This window comes from Botryllus schlosseri, chromosome 1 (genome assembly GCF_051294905.1).
Source record: "Botryllus schlosseri isolate E-star chromosome 1, Bs_hap1, whole genome shotgun sequence".
Taxonomy (NCBI): Eukaryota; Metazoa; Chordata; class Ascidiacea; order Stolidobranchia; family Styelidae; genus Botryllus; species Botryllus schlosseri.
In genome coordinates, this window is record NC_137236.1 from 25,273,849 (window position 1) to 25,299,293 (window position 25,445).

Consider the following 25,445-nt stretch of genomic DNA (forward strand, 5'->3'; position numbering starts at 1 on the left):
ACTCTATCCTTTTGTACGAATGATATTTATCAACTGATACTATGTAGTCACGCATGTAGTTTACCAGTTTTAGTTACAGCCCCTTGAATTGACTCGAGTCACCTTCGAAAATCGATGGACTTAACTTGAATCGAGTCGAACTCTGCAATGACTAGAGATGACTTATGACTCGAAGACAGTGACTTGCTATACCAATTCTGATGCTGACACGCAAGCTCAATGAAAGGTTCCGGGAAACGCGCAAGGAAGCACCGACTAGTTGTCACCTGCAATTTCGCACTCCATTGCAGTAGTCATGCATGTGCAGACAGCGACTGTCGTTTCTGCATTTAAATTGATGTTCTCCACATTTTTGTCCTGATGAAATAACATACGAAGTTTTTTTTATAATAATCGAAGATCGCCGAACTAATTTTCGGAATTCTTATAACCCGCTATTATCAAATTTGGTATGTCTCACGTAGCCCGATGAGGAGTTGCAACGACTGTCATGTAGAAGAAAGCGTCTAAAATCATAACCACATGGGTATAGGAAGTGACTTCGTTACTGATCAATAAGACGAATTTTTTGACATGTAAAGTCAAGTCAAATTTTTGTCAAAATTGTAGCATTACATTAGAAATTTGTCAAAATTGTTTACGAAGTCCAAATTGTTTTGTAACCTGCATTTCGTCTGTATCGTAGTTGTTTGCACTGTCGATGAACCATAGCCTATAAAAAGGCATTGGATGAACATCATTTGACCAGTTACAGCTCGTAGTGGACTCTACAGGCCTACCGTTGCAGACGGCCCATTAACTTATCATAAACGGTTAAATGAAATAAATAGGTTGACATGGTGTTATGCTCAACGTACCGCAAAATCCTAACTAAATCAAGTCTGCGTGGGCATTAGTTCTTTTATTAAAAAGCGAATGATAAAAATCACCAGCAGTGTACGCACAACTTCAATGTTGCCAGTAAACAACTGCTACTGTTGAACGTTCGTTCTCCATTCTTGGCAATCTACTTAGGGAAGACAGTCACTTTCAACCCGGAAATGCAGGAATGTATCTTTAGTTGTACTACAACAAATTTCAATATTAACTACCATGTAACTACTGGAATTCTTCATAGGTGAAGATTTCAGTAAAATATTTTTTTTCGTGTAAAAATTTGTCAGTTTTCAAGTCAATAAAGTTTTCGCAGGCCAAACTACTTCGTAAGGACAGACAGTTCTAACCAGAAATGAAGATATTTAGTATAATTCTAACATTATGTGGGAAAACGCCCAAGTTACATGCATGATGTCACAATTTGGTCAAAATAAAGTGTTTTATGATAAAAAAAATGTCAAAGATTTGATATTTTGGTTCAAAATATTCCATTTTTATGTAAAAAAAAACACCCTACTGATCACGTCTGAATATCAACGTCAGCGTTGTCAACGTTGCTACTTCATTTTGAGTAGATATTATTATAACGACATGTCAGAATATGTTCATGTAAGTAGTTTAAAGTATAATTGGTCGACTTGTCACGTATCATGCATGCACATTAGCCACTTTCTAAACTACAGGGAGAATCTTCGCTAATAACACAAAAGTACCAATGAGATTGCTAATAGGCGCAATTTTCCAAAACATATATTCAGTTACCATAATACAAACGCCAATGCGTTGTGTTGTCATGGCAATTTTACACATTGAAGTGATGAAACGATATCTCAATACTAGGTTATACATTACAAACACAAAAGCAAGAAACTAAATGTCTTACTATATAAGCTCTAAAGTAGAAGCGGGAGTAGTCCAAATCAAACCGCTAGAGCAAGTATATAGGCTAGTGCTAGTACGCAAAACATGCTTGAGCACTTGAAAATGTAGAAGTACTGCGTTATTGAACCCCTCCGAATGTACATCATTGAAGAATTAGGTAATATAAGGAGCCAACAACATAGAATACAACTCACCTTTTACGCTTCCAACAGCTATTAATAACGCGAAGACAATGGTATATATCGATGACATCATCGAATAAACCGAGAGCAATTCACGTCACCGGTGACCCGGAGAGGAATTAGTGCAGTTTTAAAAGAAGATAAAATGTCAAACAACGTCGCTATGAAACTTCGGACACCCTGGTTTACCGATATTCCTGACGAAAAAAAAATCTGTTACAATCGATAATAATCTTAGGCAGTCCTGTGAAAGCATATCATAAATTTAAAATGTGCAACTTCGTCTTAGCGTTACTACGTTACTTTATTTTCAACAACCAAACAGTAAATTCGATCGATCGCCTATGATTTCAGTCGCAAAATCTTAAATATTGCTTTTCCATCATCATATAAGGGCCTGTACTTCACTATCAGGTCTCTGATCAAGTGATTAGGACCCAATTTCACCATACATGAGTCATACAGAGGTTTTCACATTTTTATTCACATTCGATCGTTTGCAATTTAGCTGTCGACGAAAAATAGAACAAATGAAATATTATCAATTATAGCATCTCGGATGATCAATTGCTGTTATATTGCGAGTTGATGTTAAATTTTCTCCTGTATTTGGGGCTCGGTTCTTTTCAATTTCAATGCAATGACATAGCTCATGCCAGACATGAATTTCGAGTGACGCATGCAATCGACGAAGAGGGCAACCAAAAACAATACAACTGCATATTTCGACTCCGTGAGATAGATCAAAGAGGACAGCTTGAGAGACAAACAGATTTGAAAACATTCGGAATATATTATCGTTGACTGAAATATATGATATGATAAAACTTGCCGAAATGAATATATATGGGATCGGAAGAAATCAACGACGACTTCTGAAGCATACCTGATACATATCTACCTAAATGTAGTCAATGTGGCATCATCATTTATAAAAGTACTCAACTCTATCTGGAAATTTGTTAAAATATTTAGACTAACACCTTGAGGTAATACCCTTACCATTAATACCGCAAAGTATATGCCTCAAAGTATTTTCTGATAGTAATTTCGCGGCACACCTCAATTGTCCAGTGATGAACCTGACTTGAATGGCGAAAGACGTCTCTGTTTTTCGTCATAATATTGACAATAATATCAAAATAAATAATCCGTGATTCCTGACAAATCTATTTCAGATTTATTGATCAATCTCAGAACATAACTGCAAGTGACTTACGCAACATCTTTTACTTCCCGGGTTTGATCAGTCATTAAAAATAACATTTAGGAGGGTGAGCTACTTTGTTTCGTAATACTCCAATAGAAATTTTCCATAAAGCAGTATGCCATTCACAAAATCGTTTTTAAAGCAAGCAATTGTTTACCATCCATTGATATCGCTTCTGATGCGAGGAGGCATATCTTACATTTTGCTAATAACAATGTATCGTTGCAGTGGCATTGACCAGCTGCGGGACCTATGCGAATCAGCTCAATACACTGCTAGATATTTCATGAAATAATATATAACAAACTATATTGAAAGAACGGAATGGGTGTTATAATTCAATACACGGATGTCATATTTCCAACCAGTATAGCATTCGTGAGAGCAATTTTCAGATCTTTAGAATGCCTCTATTCGCTGTTTATGGGCCTGATGATATTCATTTTACAAGGAAGTGAACGTGATATCTTTGTCATGATGTGGAAATGAAACAAACGAGGGCATGCATCGTAATTTCAACAATTTGAAACAAAGTGGCGTAGTTGTATGATCCTCAGTTGAAGAACCGATGGGTTACATGTCCGACTTAGTTCTAATCCAGAATTCCCAGTTATTGTAGGTTTATCTGGGCTCTTCTTCGTCATCTGATCCGCAACAGTGCTGTCTTATAAAATGTGTAGCCGATACGGAATCTAATGAAGAATATCGGCCTGGTCTAGCCTATATAAATGGCCATTTTAGTCGAATAACGCTGTGAATACCACAACTACTACCACCACCAACAACAACAAAACCTTTAGGCACCCCTGATAGCCATGTCGGTAACTATCGAAAATACCAGCACGATTGTTTGCAATCCCAACGCATAGTCTGATGGCATTTAAGGTTATGACTGTTGAGAGATCTTTGAAATATGAAATTCGGACTTTACACAGAGAAATAATTATCAGCTGGCCATAAATCGTGTGGAGCGAGGAAAAATCGTCAGTCAATTAATTGCCCAGAAATAATCATATTCAATGGTAGCACGTAGCATACACATATTTTAGCGATTTTGGTTGTTGTTGTTGTTGTTGTTGTTTATTAAAAAGAAAGATTTGGCGCTTATCACCTGTTGGTCTTTTGCACGACGACCAAGAATTGCGTAATAGATGAAAATCAGTCTAGGATGGAGTACGTATTGGATAGACAATAAAAAAAGTAGCATTTCAGTGATACGAAAGAATATCAAGGCGAGAAAACGGAATTAACAGAGCAGTTGAAAAGGACACATTCACGGCTATTCACAAATTACGGTTGCAGGATAACACTAGCGATTTTGGTGTCTAACCTTTTATTACCTACCTTGGGATTGGCTCTAGCACAGTATTTCTCAACCTTTCTCACCTCGCGGACCGGTAAAACTTAAAAACAAATTTCGCAGACCGGCGAACCGTCAAAATTCAAAAATAACGATAAATTTAATTACGACAAATGTATGCAACACAGATATTATATTGCCAACTTCATTTATGCGCCTTTTCGGTAGTATCTATTAGAAGTCATGCAAGTCAAGTCAGCTAGAAGTCATGTTAGAGACCACTAATCTTGATCATAAACTTGAACGAAACGCGATGCTGTTTGCTATAGATTTCTATTATTACGTCGCTTAATTGCAGAGTCAGAATTTAGCGAAGTCTCGACAGCTTTCACCAGGGATATCTAGATGGAGATCTAGGAGTTCTAGACATCCCTGGCTTTCACCTTCACATATAACTTGTGCGAAAAAAGTCGTAGGCTACGTTTAAAGAGTTTGCAGAGCAGTTGCACTATTGTGAAATAGCTCAAAGCAGACTATGAACTTTCTATTGCACGGGACCACAAACTTTTTTAGACACGCCCTCCTTGATGATGGTGAAAATTTTCGCGCGCCCCTTATTGTGATATGAAAAAATATTCAAAAAAACAACCAGAATGTTTGCAATCCGAACGCATAATTTGATGTCATGTATAAGGTTATGACTGTTGGGAGAATTCTCAAATATGATATTTGGACTGTACACGGGGCAATAATTATGAGCTGCAGGAAAATATTTTCAGTTCCAAAATTAGACCAAAATAAGCATGTGCTATATGGTAGCAAGTATAGCATATATACATGTTTCGGCGATTCTGGTGTCTCATCCCATCTTTTAACCGACATAAGTTTTTTGGCTCAAAGATACAGGATCAAGCTCAGTCAAAAATCAATAGCGCGGGTCGCACGCCATTTGGACTTGCCACTTCTGCAAGGGACAAACAATCATTATCTGCGGATAGCATGGTGTTCGACAGGAGAATAATTCAATTGAGTACTTTTGTGTTGTCATACAGTGCGCTTCTTAAGAGTAGCATCCTGCATAATGTGACCTAGTTGAGTGTACTCTGAACTCGAACATGTAAGCCACTTCGATTTAAGTAAACAAGCAATATGTTATAAAAGGCCATGTTTTAAACATGTTTGTTTTAAATTGATTTTTGTGCAACCCTAGTTGTATGGATGGTACGAACCAACTATTACATTTAAAATCGCAATATAATTAGGATTATCACCTTTGTTGGAAGTTGTAAGTTTCAGCACAAATTAAACTCATTCCGAGTTCCAAGTAACATCATTTCTCTTGGGCGGATTCGCCCCCCCCCCTCAGATGCTTTCACCACTGCTGTGGGTGTGGGTTCGAGTCCGACCGAGGTCGACTTCAGAATTCCGATATCTAAGTGTTGGAGGTTTACCTAGGCTCCTTCTCGCCATCTCATCCGCGTAAGTGGTGTCTTACAAAAAGCCTAGACGTGGGCCGTGCTATAAGTCGGCAGTTACGGAAAAAATGAAGAATATCGACCTGGTGTACATGACCATAGTAGTCGACAAACACCATGAATACCACAAAACAAACAAATAAACTACTGCTCTATTACGACATCATGCAGAAAATAAGTTCACAACTCATGAATGAATTTATAATTTGATGCCTAATTTCTCTTGTTAATGGATAAGCGTCCATCTTTCTTATTGCATTTTGGTATTGAGATATTAAATTCTAATATACTTCGCGGACCGGCGGTTGAGAACCACTGCTCCAGCATACCTGGTCATAAGAGAAATGAAAAACAAATAGCGCAGCCGCATTTAAAGCCACTTCGATTTAAATACTCATTTCTATGATCCAGAAAACATGCTAGAAATGGCATAGGGCTTGAGCATATGAGCAATTATTTTATTTCTCCATAACGTTGTGGTTTACCATCGAATGTATCAGGGCTGTGGAGTCGGAGTCGGAGTCGGTGGAGTCGGAGTCGGAGTCTGGGTAATTTTCGCTTGATGGAGTCGGAGTCGGAGTCGTGAACACTATATTAGCCGGAGTCGGAGTCGGAGTCGTGGGGAAAATACTGAGTGGAGTAGGAGTTTGTGAGAATGACCCTGACTTCGACTCCGACTCCGACTCCAACTTCTCTATCATGAAAACATTTGCTTTCAAAGAATTTTCAATAGAATTTTTATGTACCACCAATCACTGTTATTAATCACCATACAGATCAGGTACGGCCAGCCCGTGGCACGCAGGCCACATTAGGTTCACGAGAAGGTTAGGTGTGGCCTGCGAGGTAATTCTCGAAATTATTTATGACATCAGGTACAATTGCAAGGCCAACCAAAATTTGATTAGCACGACCGCGAAATTTGATGATGGCTAAAAAACAGTTCTGACGCATTGACGTATCCAGTGGCCAGCCACATTTATCCCAGATCTTCGTACATGACCATAAAGTAGAATATTTCATAGCAGATTTATTTGAATTGAAATTTTTCTCGGTACTTCGCATGATTCATTGTCACTAGATTTCTACCGTTCTGAAAATTATAAATACATATTATTCACAGAATTGAGTCTAACTATATTCGCAATTAGGAGAAAATGTGTCGTCCAGCATGCGGCTTCGCTTGTGCACTCGCTGCGAGATCGTCGACAAAGAATTTGCACAAAATGATAGGGGCATGTTCACTGATACCGTCGATTTTGCTATGTCTAAACGTCGAATAATCCTGTCGTTACCAAATGAGCCCAGTGGTATACAGATGTGACCCTCAATGTATGTTAGCAACATATTTATTGATATAATTCAGTCATTATCATGCAAACAAATTTCGCGCTTCGCGCGACCAGGGCTTGATTGCGCACTGCACAGTTGCATGACACATTGTTATCAATTTTGGAGCGTATTAATATAAGTATTGTTTGCAATGTTACCTAATTCGGTTCGCTCCTATCGGACGATTAAAAAAAGGTTATCAACATTCCAGTTGCCCGCGCAATGGTTCGTAAATCTCACGTGTCCCTTTGGCCGAAAAAGTTGCTACCCCTGGTATAGATCAAATTTGACATCACTTGTAAATTACAGCTCAGATGCACAGGGGAAGAAAATCGCAATATGCGTTTTCGCGATGCAGTCAAAATTGATGCAATTTTTGGAATTATACCATGATACTGTGACAGAGCAACTGCATCGGCTGGTTTTGTAAAATTGTAAACATTATGTAAATATGACCAAACGATGCTTCCCACTTGACAAAATCAAAAATATTTGTAGCGTAGCTTAGCTGTTTGGGTCGGACAAATGATTAAGAAAGACTGCAAGTCCCAATCCTTGAATACTTGATTAAGTATATGTAGACTAGACATAGGGTATGGTCTTTGACTACTTAACTAAATTCCATTTATGACCAATGTCTATTAGTAGTAAGAGAGCGTGTGCTGGTAATCAGGATAGTGTGCAATGACCAAATTAGTAAGTTCAATCTCTTTATCAGTTGCCGACTCATACACAAGAGCTACACTTGGATTTTTATCCACATTTTTATTATACAGGATTGGATATCTGCCATATTTGAATGATTCATACATTTCAGGGTATTAGAGAGTCCATGTTATAAAAACTTGAAAAAGGAAGTGTATTTAGCAAATCTTTCTTTCATGTTAATTGCATAGTGGATAATTCGAGCTGTGCCTCAATGAAACAATTTAGCATGCCACCGTTAATCATATGTTTGCATATGTTTAATGGTTGTATGATAGTCATTCAAGCGACAATGTGGCATATAATTTTCGAAGTAAATTGGTAATAATGCTGGAGTCGGAGTCGGGAGTCGGAGTCGGTACGTTTAAAGACCCAGGAGTCGGAGTCGGAGTCGGTACGTTTAAAGACTCAGGAGTCGGAGTCGGAGTCGGAGTCGGTATATTGAAAATGTGTGGAGTCGGAGTCGGAGCCGGAGTCGGTGGTAAAATTTACCGACTCCACAGCCCTGGAATGTATACATGGAATGGCAACGATCGATTTTGCAGCTTCGTTCCGATTCGCTGAGGCTGGATTCAGAATTGTGTTGCGGCAGCGACTGTAGGATTTCTGGACATCCAAAATTATCTTCCGGAGCGCAACAATCCTACAGTCGCTGCAGCAAAACATTTCTAACTTCAGCCTCAGCGAAGCGGAACAAAGCTGCAAAATCGGTCGTTGCCATCCCAGGTTTACATTCGATAGTTGTACTACGATCATGGTACAGATGCTTGACAGACCGGCCATAAAAGCATTAGCTTAACACCTACACACATTCACCAGTCACTCATTATTCAGAGACATATTCTGATTCGTGCAAGGTCCGGTATCAGTCACAATCTAGCGCCGGTATACGGACGTACAACGCAACTATTACATTTAAAATCGTAGAATAATTCGGATTACCGTTATATTCAAACTTGAAAGTTCCAGCAAATATTAAACTCTTTCCGTGTTCAAGAAACTTCAAATATCCCTAGCGCCTTTGCACCCCGCTTCAGATGCTTTCACGCTCCTCAATTTTAGAACCACTGTATTAGTACTTTAGTAGACGGACTAGCAACGCAAGTAACGGTGCACATCGAACAGGTAGAGATGCTGTGGAAAATGACCGAAAAAAGCCAGAATATTGGTGAAATGTTTCAAAAATATATGGAGACATATAATCGGCAGTGAGTCATATCAATGTGTGAATGTCTTCAAGTTGTTGGAAGTACAATCGCACATAGCCTATCAGACAACATGTTTTATCGCAGCGTGACTGGCATAAAGACTGAACATTATAGTGGCAATCAATTTTTCATATAGTTGCTCGTAGCCGCTGTCTAGTTCATTTGAAAGTCGTGGACTCTACCATCATAAAGCTGTGAAAGATGTTGGTCGAAATTATTTTTCGTGACTTGTAACTAGCATTATTTCCCCTGTGACCACATGAAAGACTCATATTTTGTTGAGATATCATCATAGGTCTTATACTCGAGTACTCGACTCGACTGTAAGCTAGCACTATATACTTTGAAAATTTTAGATGAAGCGTTCATATAAAAAAATGGTTAACGATGACAAACAATACTTTTATGGGCTGGATTCACAATACTGAACTGTTGTGGAATGAGTCAAATATTGGCATTGATAAAGAGTTCATTCCGAATCTTCAATTCTGTTTTCCGGTGCTATGCCCGTCATCAAGTGTTCATTCAAATACCCATTTGAGAAATCCGATATGAAACAGACGACCAGATATGCGAAAGTGTGTACCGGATTCACATAGTCGTACATTGATGCGTTTTCGCTGGTATCTGATTTGTATGTAATGGAACTATTAATTAGTGGCAATCGTTATTTCCTCGTGGGTCTTGCTTTAACGTTAAACCATGTATTCCGTGATCTGCCCAAACTAATGTGTATCTATTATCTGAATAAGTAGTCGTATAGTAGTCCCTTTTGCGAGCGATTTCTATTGATTAGCTACAGCGACATTAGTTTCGTGTTGCAAATTCATGGCATATAATAGAAATTTCGAACAACGGCATCGAACTAAACAATAGAAAATGCATGGCTTGCGAATTCGAAGAGATGAATACATCTTCTTATGTGGCAATCAATAGCATATAGTTGCTTAGTTTTTTGAAGTATCCATGGTGTATGTCGTCTACTACGGTCATTTACACCAGGATGATATTCATTTTTATTTCGTAACTCCCGACTTCTAGGCTTTTGTAAGACACCGCTTACGCGGATGAGTCGGCGTGGAGAGCCTAGATAAACCCCCAAGACTTAGGTACAGGAATTCAGAAGTCGACCTCGGTCGGACTCTAACCCGCAACCCATTGGTGTTGCAGCCGCGGATTATACCACTGCGCTATTATGTCGCCACTACAATTGCATATAGTACGGGTGGTCAAAATGCGGCTATCTGAGTCGTTGTTTTCGGCTCATTGATCATTGCGCGTGTGTATGTATATCCCCAGATTGCTGAGAAAAATAATATAAGAATATAAGACAACGCATCATATCACGTATTAGCAATAGGCGTATTATATTCGTGTTGTCTCTTGCCTTACCGTTTACGAAGGGATGGAAAAAGTTACCGGACAGCGGCTATACAGGACTATCGTTGAGCTAATGAACTGTCCAATTGCCATCACAAAAAATTCTGACGTGAAAATGCTGCATAATGATAAACATTGAACTTGATAATAAATCCCTGTAGCATGTTACGTTCAACTGCGGATGCAGAATGGTGCATACCGTAGGTTCTCAACACGCGACCCGCGGACGCATATTTTGCGGCCCGCATCATCTTTCATCACGAAAGCAATTAATACTGATATGGTATTGCTTCATATCAATTTAGCTACTTAGCTCTTTCAAGGCACCATCTTTCTTTTGCCTAATGTATGGTTACCATACGTCCTCCTTTTGAAAGATTTGTCCTCCCTTTTCACAAAATAGAAAATGTCCGCCAAGGACACCTAGTCAAACTTTTGTTTTATCAACGCAACAAGATTTCCTGTAAATTTTTCTAAATCAGCTGCTTTCAATTTCGGTATACTAATTTTTATGACTTTTGGAAAGCGTCCTCCTCTCCGGATTCCAAAATATGATAAATGTAGCTACTACGAATAAGTAATTGAATGTATATGTAATGACTATATGTAATGATAAAAGTTTCTGTATGAAAAAATACGACCTAAATCAAACATTATAACGTGGCCAGGAAATATTATTGGTGGCATGTCAGCGGATGAATAACACTCATTTTGAAATCGTTCGAGTGTCGTATCGTCGTCTGGCCATTATTGAGATTTGAGCAAAGGCTGAAGAGCCAATATGGAATCGGTGCTCGCTAAACGTACCGGTATTCCAACCCGGGTGGAGCGAAGCTTGTTGTGCTTGAAAAAAGTGGATCGTCCAAGATTCTTAGGAATGCTGAATGGGATACGCATCGTAAAAGGTACAGTACTACATAGTATTTGTTACCGTGAATATCTACGACTGTGCACACCACCGGGATGACTTTGATTTCATTATTGAAATATTTCATTCGCCACATTCTCTGTTCTATTTTGGGATATTAGTCGACTTACATAGTGACATGTGACATACTACACACACCACATACTACGCCACAGAGGAGTTGAGACTGTTGGCTTGTTCATGTAATTTTCGGTCCATAGCATAGAGATGTTTCCATCCACTGCTGGATTTGTTTGGCACACATGCCGCCTCAAATGAGGAATCTTTTGCTTCAATACATTAGATCAGTGTTTCTCAACCTGGGGGGCGTAAGAAATTGACTAAATCTGTCTGAATTCTGACTAAACATGTGTTTCACAACCATTTTCAGAAGACGATTGTTGAAGAAGAAACTTATTTCGTATTCAAGAAAGCTCGCCCAATTCAAACTCCAGCAGTTGCACTTAACTTCATTTGAGCAAATTTTTGATATTCTTTGAAGATCTAGAGCAATTCCCACGTGTAAGTCATTCATTACTTCATAGATTTGGCAGTAGCCTAAAGCTCAGTGCGCTGGGTAGCTGTTGGTAATAGCTGGCGAACTGCATTGCTTAAGACAGACTTAGATGCAATATAGGTTGCTATGCGGCGGCTATGCCCTGGAATGCGGCCTTAGGCTACCTAAGTAATTGAAATGTGACCGTGATTAGCAAAAAGGTTGCCTATCTCTGTATTGGATGATGTGCTTTTTTTGACGTGACGATAAGTGCAGGAGGGCGCAAACGTTTTGGTCATAGAAGAGGGTGGGGCATGTCCAAAAAGGTTGAGAACCGCTGCATTAGATAAAGTAAGTCATGAATCTTTGCTATATCCTGTTAAGGCCCTAAGGTGCAGCTGGACTCGCAAAATTTTCAAATTGCGATATTTTATGAACAGTGAATCCTAGATTCTCAAAAATTGGTGTGTAAGCTATTCATAGCCAACTTCATGTACGGTATAAATTTCAGCATTTCACAGTAATTCCTTGGGCCCAAATTGGGGGGGAGATTGGTGAATCGGACGGTTAGTACGGGGAAACGCCTGTCTCATCAATGGATGCTGAGAGATTCTAACAAAGGCTTCATAAAGTGTTCTGAGGTCTCTAACCACCTGGTGAACTGCTTGAAACTAACGAATTTTCGAAAAAATTACCAAAATATTTGTTTGATATCAGTACGGTGCCGAATTTTCTAATATTTTTCACAAAATTCAGATCATCAGTAACATAGTAAGTACACCTAAACTCCTATAGCAAAAACAATAAGTTCACCAGGTAGAACAGTCTTATTGCTAGTACTGAGCAAAGTTTGATCAGGATTGAAGGTCACCTGATATCAAAATTTCGTGTCCCCGCGACATCATATTACCAAAAACTAGAAATGGGAGAAAATCAACTTTGAAAATTGAAAAATATTTTGGTGAAAAAGTAAAGCAGGTATTTGAAATTTGTTGCTTTTAAATGGTGCAGGCATGCTTTATTCAGTATATAGCCAAATTTGAAGACAATTGAATGTGCCTAAATGCAAAATAAGTCGTATAAAGTATGATTGATTTGATGATTTTTTCTCAAAACTGCTATACCATATTCGAAAAATTTGCAAACCTTGAACTAAACATCAGTTAGATGTTTTGAAAACGGAACAACATGTCAAGAATATTGTGACATTGTCGAAATACCCATTTTGGTTGGTATGAGTCAAGATACTACACGCATATTTTCCCCCCCAACATCTTTCAAACATACAATTTTAGCATCAATTTCATCATAACACTGCGACACTAATTTGAGTTGCATAACCCTTATGCATAGCCTGTGCAGTTCGAATATCCTTTACCGGATGAGCCACAGTCAGGTAATTCACAGTGTTGAGAACAACTGCATCAAAAATGTAGAAATTGCGAGGAAAAACGATTCCACCGAATCCGAACCATCATTATCAGATGTTGAAGGCGGTGAAAGCACCAATCTTTTTCAAAAGATTTCTTCGATTGTTCAGCTCCTGCTCAGGAACCACTGGTTCTTTTCTACCACGGTTTTATCTTTCCCTATGCCAAATGACTTCGTAGTGTATGTCTTTGTCCTAATCGTCAATTAAGCGATTAGCTAATAGCTATTAACAATATACCAATGCAATCTTGAAAAATATACAATACGATAAACAACGCTCCTAAAATCAACAGCTTTCAGCTCTTCCCAGGTAAGCGATCGGCTGCTGCTGGGCTGCTGAATGTTTTGAAAGTCACGCTTCATCGATTAGACATATGGCTCTTCTATTTATTGTATAAAATCAGCTTGGCAGAATGCTTATAGACAATTTTGAGTGAGTTTAAATGAATGAAAGAGTATGGGGCTGAATTTCTACGAAAATGGGGGATTTGAAATCGTATTTCAACATACTTCTAATTCGAAATCAGACAAGAGCAATACATTTTTGAAAAGAACTAGTTTCATACTTCAAGATTCTGCAATAAAAAAAATTTGGAAAATTTTGTGATTCCAGCTGCACCTTAGGGCCAGCCGGAGCCATCATCACACAATGTACCAATACCGGTACTTCAAAAATTGTTATATTTTTGTTAGCCTATTTGTCTTGGTAGTTATTGTAATGTCATGTCTAGGTTAGGAACTTTGCTTAAAGGGGCACTGCGCTCTAAAAATGATGTGGTCTCAACTTGAAGGTAAAACTGAACAAAAATGTTTGGTCGCGGCCATTTCCTTCAGAACGCCACCGTGTTGGAGCTGCAATTTATTGAAATTTCTACAAGACCAGCTGCCGCGGCTGCTTAACCCGTTACATGGCACGATATCTTCACCGTCGCACTTGCTCGACGCGATTAGGCAGTCACGCAGAGAACGAATTTTAGATAGTTGTCAGCCGATGTTATGAAGGAAATATGTCTAAGTTTCGTTCTCTGCGTGACTGCCTTATCGCGTCGAGCAAGTGCGACGATGAAGACATCGTGCCACGTAACGGGTTAAGCAGCCGCGGCAGCTGGTCTTGTAGAAATTTCAATAAATTGCAGCTCCATTACGGTGGCGTACTGAAGGAAATGGCTGCGGCCAAAAATTTTTGCTCGTTTTGACCTTCAATTTGAGACCACATCATTTTTAGAGCGCAGTGCCCCTTTAATATAGAGACTTACGCATGAGTTCTTTTTAGTGGAACTGCAAGATACTAGTCACACAGAAGGAATGAAGACGAGAAAAAGAAACAATTGGAAGTTTATCCGGCGGTGGAATTAATTCACCTTTTCTTGGGACCACTTGTGCTATATTTGCATTCCTCCTAAAGAAGAATTAGACCTCCAGCAGCAATACTTTTTTATCGTGAATCATGAATGAATATACAGTTGTCCCAATGTCATTTTTAAAGCGTGAAGATACTTTTGCGGTATTTTGGCATCGCGTTGCTTTGGGATAGGTATTGATGTACGTGAATTTAGAAGCCGGCATGTAATCTGATTTACAAATGACAGCATGTAGGGTTGTAGGTACTAGGTAGGCGGTAAAATTACATTCTCGCTCGTAAATGTACAGGAGAGAATGTAGATTGAATATACCAGAGGTGACTGTAACATTACAGTCTGGCGTGTAAAGCTAGATTACCGGACGGGTGTAAGTTGAATTGACATTGAGTGACGGTAATGCCATATTACTGCCAAGTGGCTGGCCACCCTGCTTCCAGACATTTCGCGGTAAATAGAGGTAAATTTTTTTGTGTGTGTATGTAGTTTGCCTTTATTCTAGGGTTCGCGAAGATGTTGAACTTAATCAGCTTCCAAAATAGGCCGTAAGTCTGGGCAAATGTGCCGACCTTTAATTAGCAATCAGCTAATCAATTTTTTAAATGGGTCACGGAAAACTTTCAAATTGCAAATGGAGTCGCGGCCGTAAATAGCTGGAAAGCACCGGATGTGCAGTGTTTATATGTCTCAGTGGTGCGCACCGGCATTAGGCTGATAAATAATCTTATCGGTGTGACATGAACGATGTACAATTACGCTCCTTGCCTTTCCGAAGTCATCATCCTCCACCAGCTCTACCGATAACTCTCATAATGTGGGCGGCCAGAGGATCAAAATTATATGGTAATATATGTGATAACCACTGTTACTGAGAAAATTCATACAAATCATTTAACGACCGGATGCATATAGTTAGCCCCAAGAAATTGCATCGATTACCTTTCGGTTGGCACAAGATCAGTGTTTATTTGGGCGGGATGGGGCTGAAAAAATATAGCTACATACTCCTATACCGGATCGTGAGCCCCTCAAGTCGGAAGACAAAGGTTCGCTGGTGTGACGTCATATTGATCGACAATGTGCTCATAACCCATTTTGAAATCCACTAGTGGGCGCTAAAGATCTTCCAGAATTTGTGGCACAAAAATATGGCAGCCCTAGCGTATCGGAACCAACTTGATTTAATATGTTTATTGTATCATAAAAAACAAATCAGTGCGATTGGGGTGTTGGCTGCTGTACAATTTGTTAATGGGGTAGTTTCGGTAGCAAGTATATAGAAACACGCTTTACACACTATACCCTGTATCAAGCAATAGTCAGATGCCGAATACAATGTTTGGTCTGGCGTAGATGGCCAAGGCGTAAGCTTATTTTCCCTTGCAAGTCCTCTTCGAAATTGTTGGCGAAGCTATAGAAGATATTGATTTTATAGGATAATTATAGCATTTGATTGCCCTAGTTGATATATTTGGTAACATTTAAAAAGTCAGCATGTACTTCAGCATTGTGGCAAAATGTGGCCTGAGTCGTCTCTAGGTAGGGGAGATGTGGTACCGATGGATCAAAAATTGGAAAATGATCGCTGGCCCCAAAATGTTCAGCCGAAAAGAGCAGATCTTTTGCTGGCTCAGCACTTTGATACAAGCTCTATACCAGAGGTCTCAAACACGCGGCCCGCGGGCCGCATGCGGCCCGCCAGAGCATTTCGTGCGGCCCGCGACGACATTTTAGGTGTTTATTATTTTGACAATATATAAGTGTCACATATATCTTTCAGGTTATAAACTGAAAATTCCCTCTTAAATTGCTCCGAAAGCCTGAAACTATTCATCAAACTTCACTATCAAATCAAATGCAAACGCTACCATGCAGTGGAAGATTCACTATTTCGTCACATTTCCAATTAATGACGAAAAAACCTGACCCTTAGACGATTCGTGACTGAAATTTGTGAGTTGGACTCGGACGCGAGCTTTCTTAGAATTACTCAGACTCGGGCTAACTCGATGATAAAATGAAATGGACTCGAGTGAACTCGGAGTGACTCTGAATGCCGTGAATTTGTTAGAACCACGGACGCAACACAACTAATTGCGTATCAGGGGGAATAGTAGTAATCAATTAAATAGTATATTCATATTGAAATGAACTCGAATATTTTCGGCTGACACTCGTCAGGGGTAATCGTCAGCAACTAGTAGAGAATTGGAATGAACATTGTATATCAACAATCGTATCACAAAATATGACGTCACCAGCATGAAATTTCGAATGAGAGAGCGTTCAATGTACTATTTTTAGGTGGTACACGAACTCCTTTTGTTGACAGAGTTTTGGTTGGTGTATTTTGATAAAAGTTGATTCCAAGGCACACAGGTCGCAGCTTGGTATTTCGCTATCCAAGCAAGTATGGCAACCATTGGCAATCTGTTAGTTATACATTTTTGGTCGCTAAACCATGTTATTATACAAGGTCACTTAAAGGTAGTGGTATACGCTTTAACGATGTAACAACAATGGGAAGTTCGGCGTTCCGACATTTCAAGCACTAGGACACATTCATTAATATATTTATATTATTTGAAGATATTTGGCCATGAGATTAATAAATAGCCTATAGGCCTACTTATCAGAAGTATACCCGAATCCTGGATTGGAATTACAATGCTCAACCTAAAAATGTTTTGATATCAGATCAGTCTTTATTATCAATCTGTTATATTCAAAATATTCATAGCAGCTGCAAAATTATAACCCGATAGCTTTTATGATGGCATCATACATTTTTCCACCCATGGTGTCTATATCTTATAATTAATATATATCAAGAACCACAACAATTCTATTCAAATAGGTATAATGTGATGATTCTTCGTGCCAGGCCTAAATTGATACAAGAGTAAATCACATTTTGGCGATGTGTGTTTACTGCCAGTCTGCTGGATCGGCTCACTTTCAATAGGACAATTCATTCCCACCAAATAAGGCCTACTTGAAAAGACATAGAACACCCCTATAAATGCTGCGGCCCGCGGCGTCGTCAAAACTGGAAAACTGGCCCGCGAGCACATTTGAGTTTGAGACCTCTGCTCTATACCTATCGCGCACGTATACAGGAATATCCGTCTTCTCAAAAAATATTTATGGACGTTTAAAATTTGTTGCTCGAACGTGTCATCGGTCCCCAACCGGTGGGTCCAATGGCACACGACCCGGGGACCTATGACACATATACCCTAAAAAACTCAGACGTGACAACTTTTCTTGCTCAGTATTATAATCTAAGCTACAGCAAGCCAAAGAAGAATTTTCCGTCGCAATCGTCAAAAAATAGATTAAATATTGACTCAAATGTTGTCATAAAATCACGTTTCGATTTAGGCTCGGACTTATAAATTTGAGGGTACCTACATATTGCCCGAAAATCGACTGTGTGACTTCCAAAGACCTCGTTATAGCGATAAAACATCATATGCAATTATTACATAAAGATTTTCTGTACGTAGTCATGTTTCATTTGTTTCGTGATTAGTATGCTTGATTATTTTGCTTGATTTGGCTAATGTATCATCGGTCCCCACCCTACTAATTTTGTACATGAATCGAAAAAAATTCCATTCAAGGAAAGTACTGAAAAAAATAATAGCTTCCATTATATAGCATGATACAAGCCCTAGACTTCACAATAAAAATGATTGCTGGTTTGTTCGTGTTGAAGGTTACTAAGAAAAATGTATATGTCGATCAAAATTTAGTTTAGACCCCCCAAAACAAAAAACATCTGTGAGAGACCCCATAGCTCGCGCACGTTGAATTTTTTTGTATGTGAGGAAAGATGTTGCCAGCATGCAATTGTAGACAAGTTCACGGAGTGTAATCATGGAATTATCATAGAGAATTTTCAAAGTATTTTCGGTCCCAGTGATCCATCGGTACCACATCTCCCCTATCTACGTTGATATATCACTTCACTGAAATACAGTGTTTGAATACGCAATATGACGTCACTTGGCGTCATAGGTTCGTGATCGCGTTCACACAGAACCTTTGAAAAAAGATTCGCGTTCACAGTAACATGAATCTTTTAGAGGTTCACGCCATCCCTAGCGGTCAGTAATGCATCACTACATATTGAAAGTACTCAAGTAGGTTTTGCCTCCTTGCAATACTAAGTCAACTGGTTCTATTTTGATATTGCAAAAATTTATCCTCAATAGCTTTATTGTAAAATATGTCACGTTCTATATATGGTAAGAAAGAAATTAGTTTGGGATGTGTTGGCATCAAGTCTTTTGAAAATGGGAATAAAAACTGGGCGAATAAGGCGAAACAGCTCCTGTATCTTGGTGACTAAATTTATTTCGTCAAATCCCACATCTATAGTCGTTTGACGTTCGTTGCGAAGATACACCCTGAACCATTACTACTAGTCCGTTATTATCCATCTTCTACCCCAGGGACGGGCAACATACGGCCCGCGACATAATTGTAAGCGGCCCACGGAAAGTTTTCGGTCGTAATAATGTGGCCTGCAGCCACAGTCTCCCGCAATCCCCCACTAGTTGCTTTTCACGTCAAATGATAGTGACTGTAGGGTATTTAAGCGTGAATGTGTGAGTAGAGGGCGAGAGTGGGGCTTACGCGTAAGTTTGTCAACACGAAAAGGATTTCAATACCGGCGTTTACACTTGTGCTCAATCGTAATGAATTTTTAACTTGGTAAATTTGGAAAAATCCCATGCCCTCATTCGTATATACACATTATACCAGGGGCACGCAACATACCGCCTGCGGTCACAATCTGCCGCAAGTCTCCACTAATAGCTCACCACGTCAAATTATTGGGACTATAGGCTACTCATTCTTTTCTTCGGACACAATAAATAGTGATTTTTGTTTATTCTTTAGTTGTTTGTTTTCTTTGTGTGTGACATGCAGTTTACGAGTTCAGCGAACCTGTTTATCACTTTGATCGACCACAGATGTCTCATTGAGTTCAAGAGCTATTGAAATACATTACATTAAAAAATTCATTGAATACTGTTTTGGTTTCTATGCTTCAAACTTAAAATCTGCTTTAAATACTCCTAATCCTTGTATAGGTGAATAAAAACGCGTAAAAACGACTGGAGAAGTTGTCCGTCCCTGTTCTACCCGTATTGGAACTGTACTATGTTTCTGTTCGTGATAACTGTATTATAGTGGTTTTTGTCGCGTCCCAAATCTATGTTGGTACGTTTCAGTAATCGAAGACTCTGTGGTAGCCTACCACTCTCATGAAATAGGCAGGTAACAATTGTGATGCAATGAAATACCAGACGAAATATTTTTTCATCAAAAGTCCGTTTATTATGATTCTTATAAAAGTAGCACGCAATATTAATCAATACATTGAATACATTATTATCCCGGTTATGTTGTAATATACAGCCGCCGTAAAATGAGTAGGACAGAGTTTCAAATAAAAAGTAAGGTGGTTTTTACATATTCGTTAGAAATCATCAAAAGTGAAACGTAGAGTGAATATGTTCGTCCGGCAATTTATTTTGCTCTTGTTCGCATGCAATTTCGAACCCCCGACAATCATTAAGTGAAAGTCAGTAGCATTCCAATTTTATCGGATGAATACGTAAATGCAGTACCATTACAAATTCATATGCGAAGGAAATTTGTTACCACTAATAATGGAGCGAAGTAGTCAACCAAAAGTTGATAATATAAGTAGTTAATGTCAATTGATGAGTAGCAACGTTCTACATATGTCTAATCGTGTCATATATCATTAGGCTGCGGCTTGACTCAGGATACAAAAACTCGTGAAGCAGTTTTGGTCGTAAGTAGCCGACCAGCTTTGCTGATTAGGGGTGTACAGCAAAAGCAAATTTATATGACGCAAGCCTCTATCTTGGAAATATTTCGGGGGTTTGTTGCTTATGTTACCTTGAAAGTATTAGTTAAAATATGCGATAACACACATCCTTGAAAATCGGCAATCGAATACTTTTTCGCTTAGCACATTTTTTTCGCTTAGCACATTACTAATTTAATAAGTGTTTCTGGTCGAAATCACACTTCACTCATTTGGGCTATATAATGAGGATTTTGAAATGATAGAAACGCAAGGGGCGGTAAAAAGACCGATCATAAAAGCATAAAGTTATATTCATAACAACGTCCAAAACCGTCCAAAGTCTTATACATCAATAGAAAACTGATTACATGCACGCTCAACACCAACGTAGAGATAATATTTTAGAAACGTCATCCCAAATGTTAACTAATGATATATGGCAATATCCAAGGCATTTTTCTGCTCCTAAAATTAACAATGCAATTTCAAGTTTCCACCGTCCAGGCCGACTCGTTTCGAAGTGTCCATCTCGATCACGTTCATTTTCATTGATTTCCGGCGGGGCGGAAGAGAGCTCCGCAACCAACGGACTAATTTGCTTTTCTGAGCTAACAGACGATCAGGAAGATTGGAGTAGAGAAATGGATTGAGAGCGCTGTTAATCGGGAGGATGAGTAAACCGGTTGGCAGGTAGGCGTCGTCCGGGATATTAATACCTAAAAATAATTATTGTAAACGAAAGTATAAATGATAATTGAACACGATATCCCTTCACCATTAGATTCTGTACATGCTTGTTATACATATAGGTAATATCGCTTCGATTTGCTACTCTGCAATTGTATGTAACACTGTCACATTCAAAGACGATTTGGATGGAATATCTCCAACCCCCATTCAGGAACTAGGAACAGGATTATTCCTCTTCATTCCATTATATGTAGTCAATGCGTAACATTGCAGTAACAGTTTCGAAAGACGCTAATCATTTTACAGATGCGATTACAGTAAAATATGCCAAGGCAATTATCATTCTAAGCCCGCCAGACTTCGCTGGGTGCAGGAAGTGATTAACACGGCATCTTGATGTAAAGTCGATTGTATGTGTGTTTGGGAGGTAGGATCAATGAACCTTGGTGACTATTGATAAACTCGTATAGGTTGTCGTCACGTGCATTGCAGGCAACGAAGTCAATATCCACAGTCCTTGTATACGTTATGGGGACCCGGTGCGGAAGCAGTGCGTCAAATGCATCGGATTGATACCCGCTATTATAGATCCTGTGTTTGGCTCGTCTCCAAGTAACCTCAAGCATCCCGCAAGTCACGCACAAGTGACGCTACTCGATGCTGCAGATGACTTTGTAAGTCCATTATATTAGTCTGTGTTGATTCTCTGTAGCAATTCCCATCACCAAAACCAAATACGTCATTAAACTTGAATATTTGATGACATTTGCCGGTCCGACGTATGAGACTAAGAACAATGTCCCCTGATGATATTGCCCTGACTCTTAGAGCAACTGTTGAGAATCATTACTAGGTACCCACCCACTTATGATAGTAGAGAGTTGAAATTTGTTTCTCAATTCGCAATCATGTACCTGCCAGCTTCAAGAAACCCATAATGCATACAGGCATCCAGCAAAGAAAATCGGTCACGAGGATCCTGGTGATCTTGCGTTGCATAGTAGCACTTTGCTTGCTCCTTTGGTCGCGAGATTTTGCTGATTCGAGAGCCTTTGTACTGCTCGCCTTTCTGTGAAAGAACTACAAGTGTGATAGACCTCATACGCTGTAGAATTTCGAAAATGCAAAAGTTGCCTTCAGAGATCTTTGTCGTTTACGTGGCCTTTTGGACGAGGTCGAGAAAATATGATTCGCGAGGAAAATACGGTTAAATGATCGTATCAGAGATATTACAGTTTTAAATTATCAATTCGCGCAACTGAAAAGTCACGACACTATTCTGTACGTTTTTATTTCAAGTACAATTTTTCAATGGTGGTATTTGATACATGCGGAGCAAAGTTTACACAGTATACAAGGCATTGCATTGTTGGTATTTATATTCATTAAACAAGAAAGATATGCTATTCACTTGTTAATCTTTTGCAACGCATCCAATGACTACGTATGATGAATTGCACCACGATCCAAAAAGGCCTAAATATGGCATACAATGTAAGAGATAATTTGCCGGCACGACAATAAAATACAATCAATGCTCCAAAATCAGACGTGACGAATATAAGACATCATAAATCCTGGACGTGAGACAGAGTTAGCATTGACTTCAATTTCTATTTCCTTGTACCATCAAGTCACGAATCCTTAATTGTCACGCCGAAGGTGATTGACATATCGTTCTTTAGGAAATACAATTGATAATATTTGGCCAATATGACTACTCTAGCGCAAAAGGTTCGCGACCCCTGCTTTGCGCAATCAGATAAGAAGGTCCGTGATTTGTCTTTGTCCAGCCAGTTAACATCGACCGTAATCAGTACCAGGCACTTGGTCACAATATCAATGCTCAATATATTGCCCCGGGTACATGGGTTGGTTGCCGCATAATATTATACGCATGGCATACGTAAGTTTATCGATATAGGCAAGTTGAAATGACTGCTAAAGAACTTGACGAAATGAATATACATCATTAGCGAAATTACAAGCGTTTTAGCGATGAATGTCGTTTTGTTGATTTGAAGAGTACAAATTGGGCAACGGTCTTCAAATTGAGTTCAATTGCTCAAATATCTTACATATTCCACCACGTGATTTTCGAAATTTTGCGTAAAAACAAGTGATTTCCATAAGACGCATCCTAAAATATACCAGCACCGAATGCTTTGTTGTGAACTTATATCTCTCACCTGTATAACTTCACGTAGCAGATGAGCATGAATACGAACGCCAGAAAATTGGTTACCAGAAGAATGAACGAGTACATCCATGCCTTGTCTTTGCGGTCAGGAAATAATGTGGGAAGGCAAACTGTGTGACTGGAATAGTATCCGAATTCGTGGGTCGTCTTTATCGGGTTACTTGGATTGATTTTTGCGACAAGTCTCCTCAACGTTTCCCACCCAGTGCTGTTGAGTCAATATCTTCAATTTCACACGTTTTGCACTAATCAGTATGATCTCACTTGTCAACATTATCTTCGCTTGTGAAATTCTTCATTAAACTGAGCCAGGTAATGATGCGCTTCTGATCGGTCTGATTGACCTTCGTTTTGAAAATCGAAGTGTCATTAAATCTGGAAATATTTAGCATAGTCATTGTTCGAGCGCATAAATTATATCCAATTTTAACTTTATCATGTCTAGGGTTGCATTTAAAACAAACGGTGTTTTAAAGCACTTTGTGTTATAAACAAAGGCCTTTTGAAAAATTGTGTTATTTCTAAGTTGTAAAATTATGCCTTAATGGCAGTGGCGGCTCGTCCTATAGGGCAACTGGGGCATTGCCCCACCTAAAATTCTGTTCAATAATAATTTAACCATTTATAGACGCACAGCGCTCAATATATACCGAGATCACAGCGAAACCCGCGTTCTTCTTGTGCTTTCGCTTGCAAATGCCCATACATAGCGAAGTATCTGCGAAAATCGAATTCTCTTCTGTGTTTTCGCTTTGTGAATGCCTAGCCGGGGCTTGCCCCGGTAGCGCTCATAACAAGCTTCCACTATCTATTCTCTCAAAGCCGCGCACAATAAAGAAACGGTGATTTACTCTCTCCTATTCGTAAAATGGCCGAGCAACCGGGGCGAATATGCCTGGTTGCCCTTAAGGTGTGATGTAACAATCGCATCTATATCTGAACTCGGTTACCGTAATATGCGTCGAGTCGACCTTTGCTGGTATAGGTCGATTTTGACGGTGTTTCGCACCATGATAATTCTTGAAACTTGGTATGATATGTCGTGAAGGTTGTATTTAACACTGCTCCAAGTTTCAGGCTTGCTACTTAAAGATAAGGGTAGTAATTTCGTTTCCGAAGTATAGTGTGTGCTGATCTATCATGTACAATTGTACATTGTACAGCAAACAGATTTTACTCAAAAGCCGGTATTGGTCTCCATTGATTTTGACGATGTTGCATACCGAGATCGGTCATGACATTTGGCAGTTTGGCACGGTAAGTCTTTATGGTAGTATCGACCGCTGTAACAAACAAGTTTTAAGTTTGTCACTGAACTATGTTGGTGGTAATTTCGTTTCCGAAGTCGAGTGAGAGCTGACTCTTCATTTATCGCTAACAGATTTACGCAAAAGCCGTTCGGTGTTCGTTTGTTTGTATTGATTTTGACAGTGTACCATGCCGGAATGGGTTATGTATGAGACTGCGTAGGCCTATGCTACTTCTTGATGATTTCTTGTAACAGTGTACTAAGTTTGCGGCTTTCATTCATGTATTTATTGATTAATATATTTTCCAACGACGATTTCGCAGCAGACTTATAGACAGTAAGCCGTATGTGTTGTGTCACAGTCTCCAGTTTCAAGGCCAAAATGTCCTATGTTGTTCCGAGACCGAAGTTCCGAGGCTGCTGTCCTTAGTTCTTCAAAGACCATTCAAATTGATCATCTGGATTCAATATGACAGGCCCAATCTATGAGATAACAATTGCGTATGTGTCCGAACTCGTTGACCTTTCCAGTTAGGCTTACTCAATCTGTCGAGTTCTAGTCATTGGAATTAGTCAGGTCAAGTCAAGTGCGAACATGAATCGTATTGAATCTTTGCTCCGTACGTAGTTTACGCAGTTGCCTTTTGAGCGAAAATTAGAGGTCTAAGCTGTCCAGTCCATTGATCCAATCGTACGCCGGGTGCCTCCGC

The 25,445-nt window shown here is 39.2% G+C and overlaps 1 protein-coding gene and 1 long non-coding RNA gene across 2 annotated transcripts in view; one reads left to right on the top strand and one right to left on the bottom strand.

The window, feature by feature from the left end:
- Positions 1-11,632: 11,632 nt before the first annotated feature.
- Positions 11,633-14,856, top strand: LOC145445742 (uncharacterized). The gene is made up of 2 exons (XR_013917106.1): positions 11,633-11,979; positions 14,658-14,856. It is a non-coding gene; the product is annotated as an uncharacterized LOC145445742 (long non-coding RNA).
- Positions 14,857-20,740: 5,884 nt separating this feature from the next.
- LOC145445975 (uncharacterized) overlaps positions 20,741-25,445 on the bottom strand; it is a 103,973-nt gene continuing 99,268 nt past the window's right edge. The window contains exons 29-32 of the mRNA XM_080324149.1: positions 23,751-23,861; positions 23,476-23,694; positions 22,201-22,355; positions 20,741-21,312 (exon numbers count right to left, since the gene is read on the bottom strand). Of these exons, the coding sequence (XP_080180275.1) occupies positions 21,068-21,312; positions 22,201-22,355; positions 23,476-23,694; positions 23,751-23,861 (730 nt within the window). The 3' untranslated portion in view covers positions 20,741-21,067. The remainder of the gene's footprint in view (positions 21,313-22,200; positions 22,356-23,475; positions 23,695-23,750; positions 23,862-25,445) is intronic.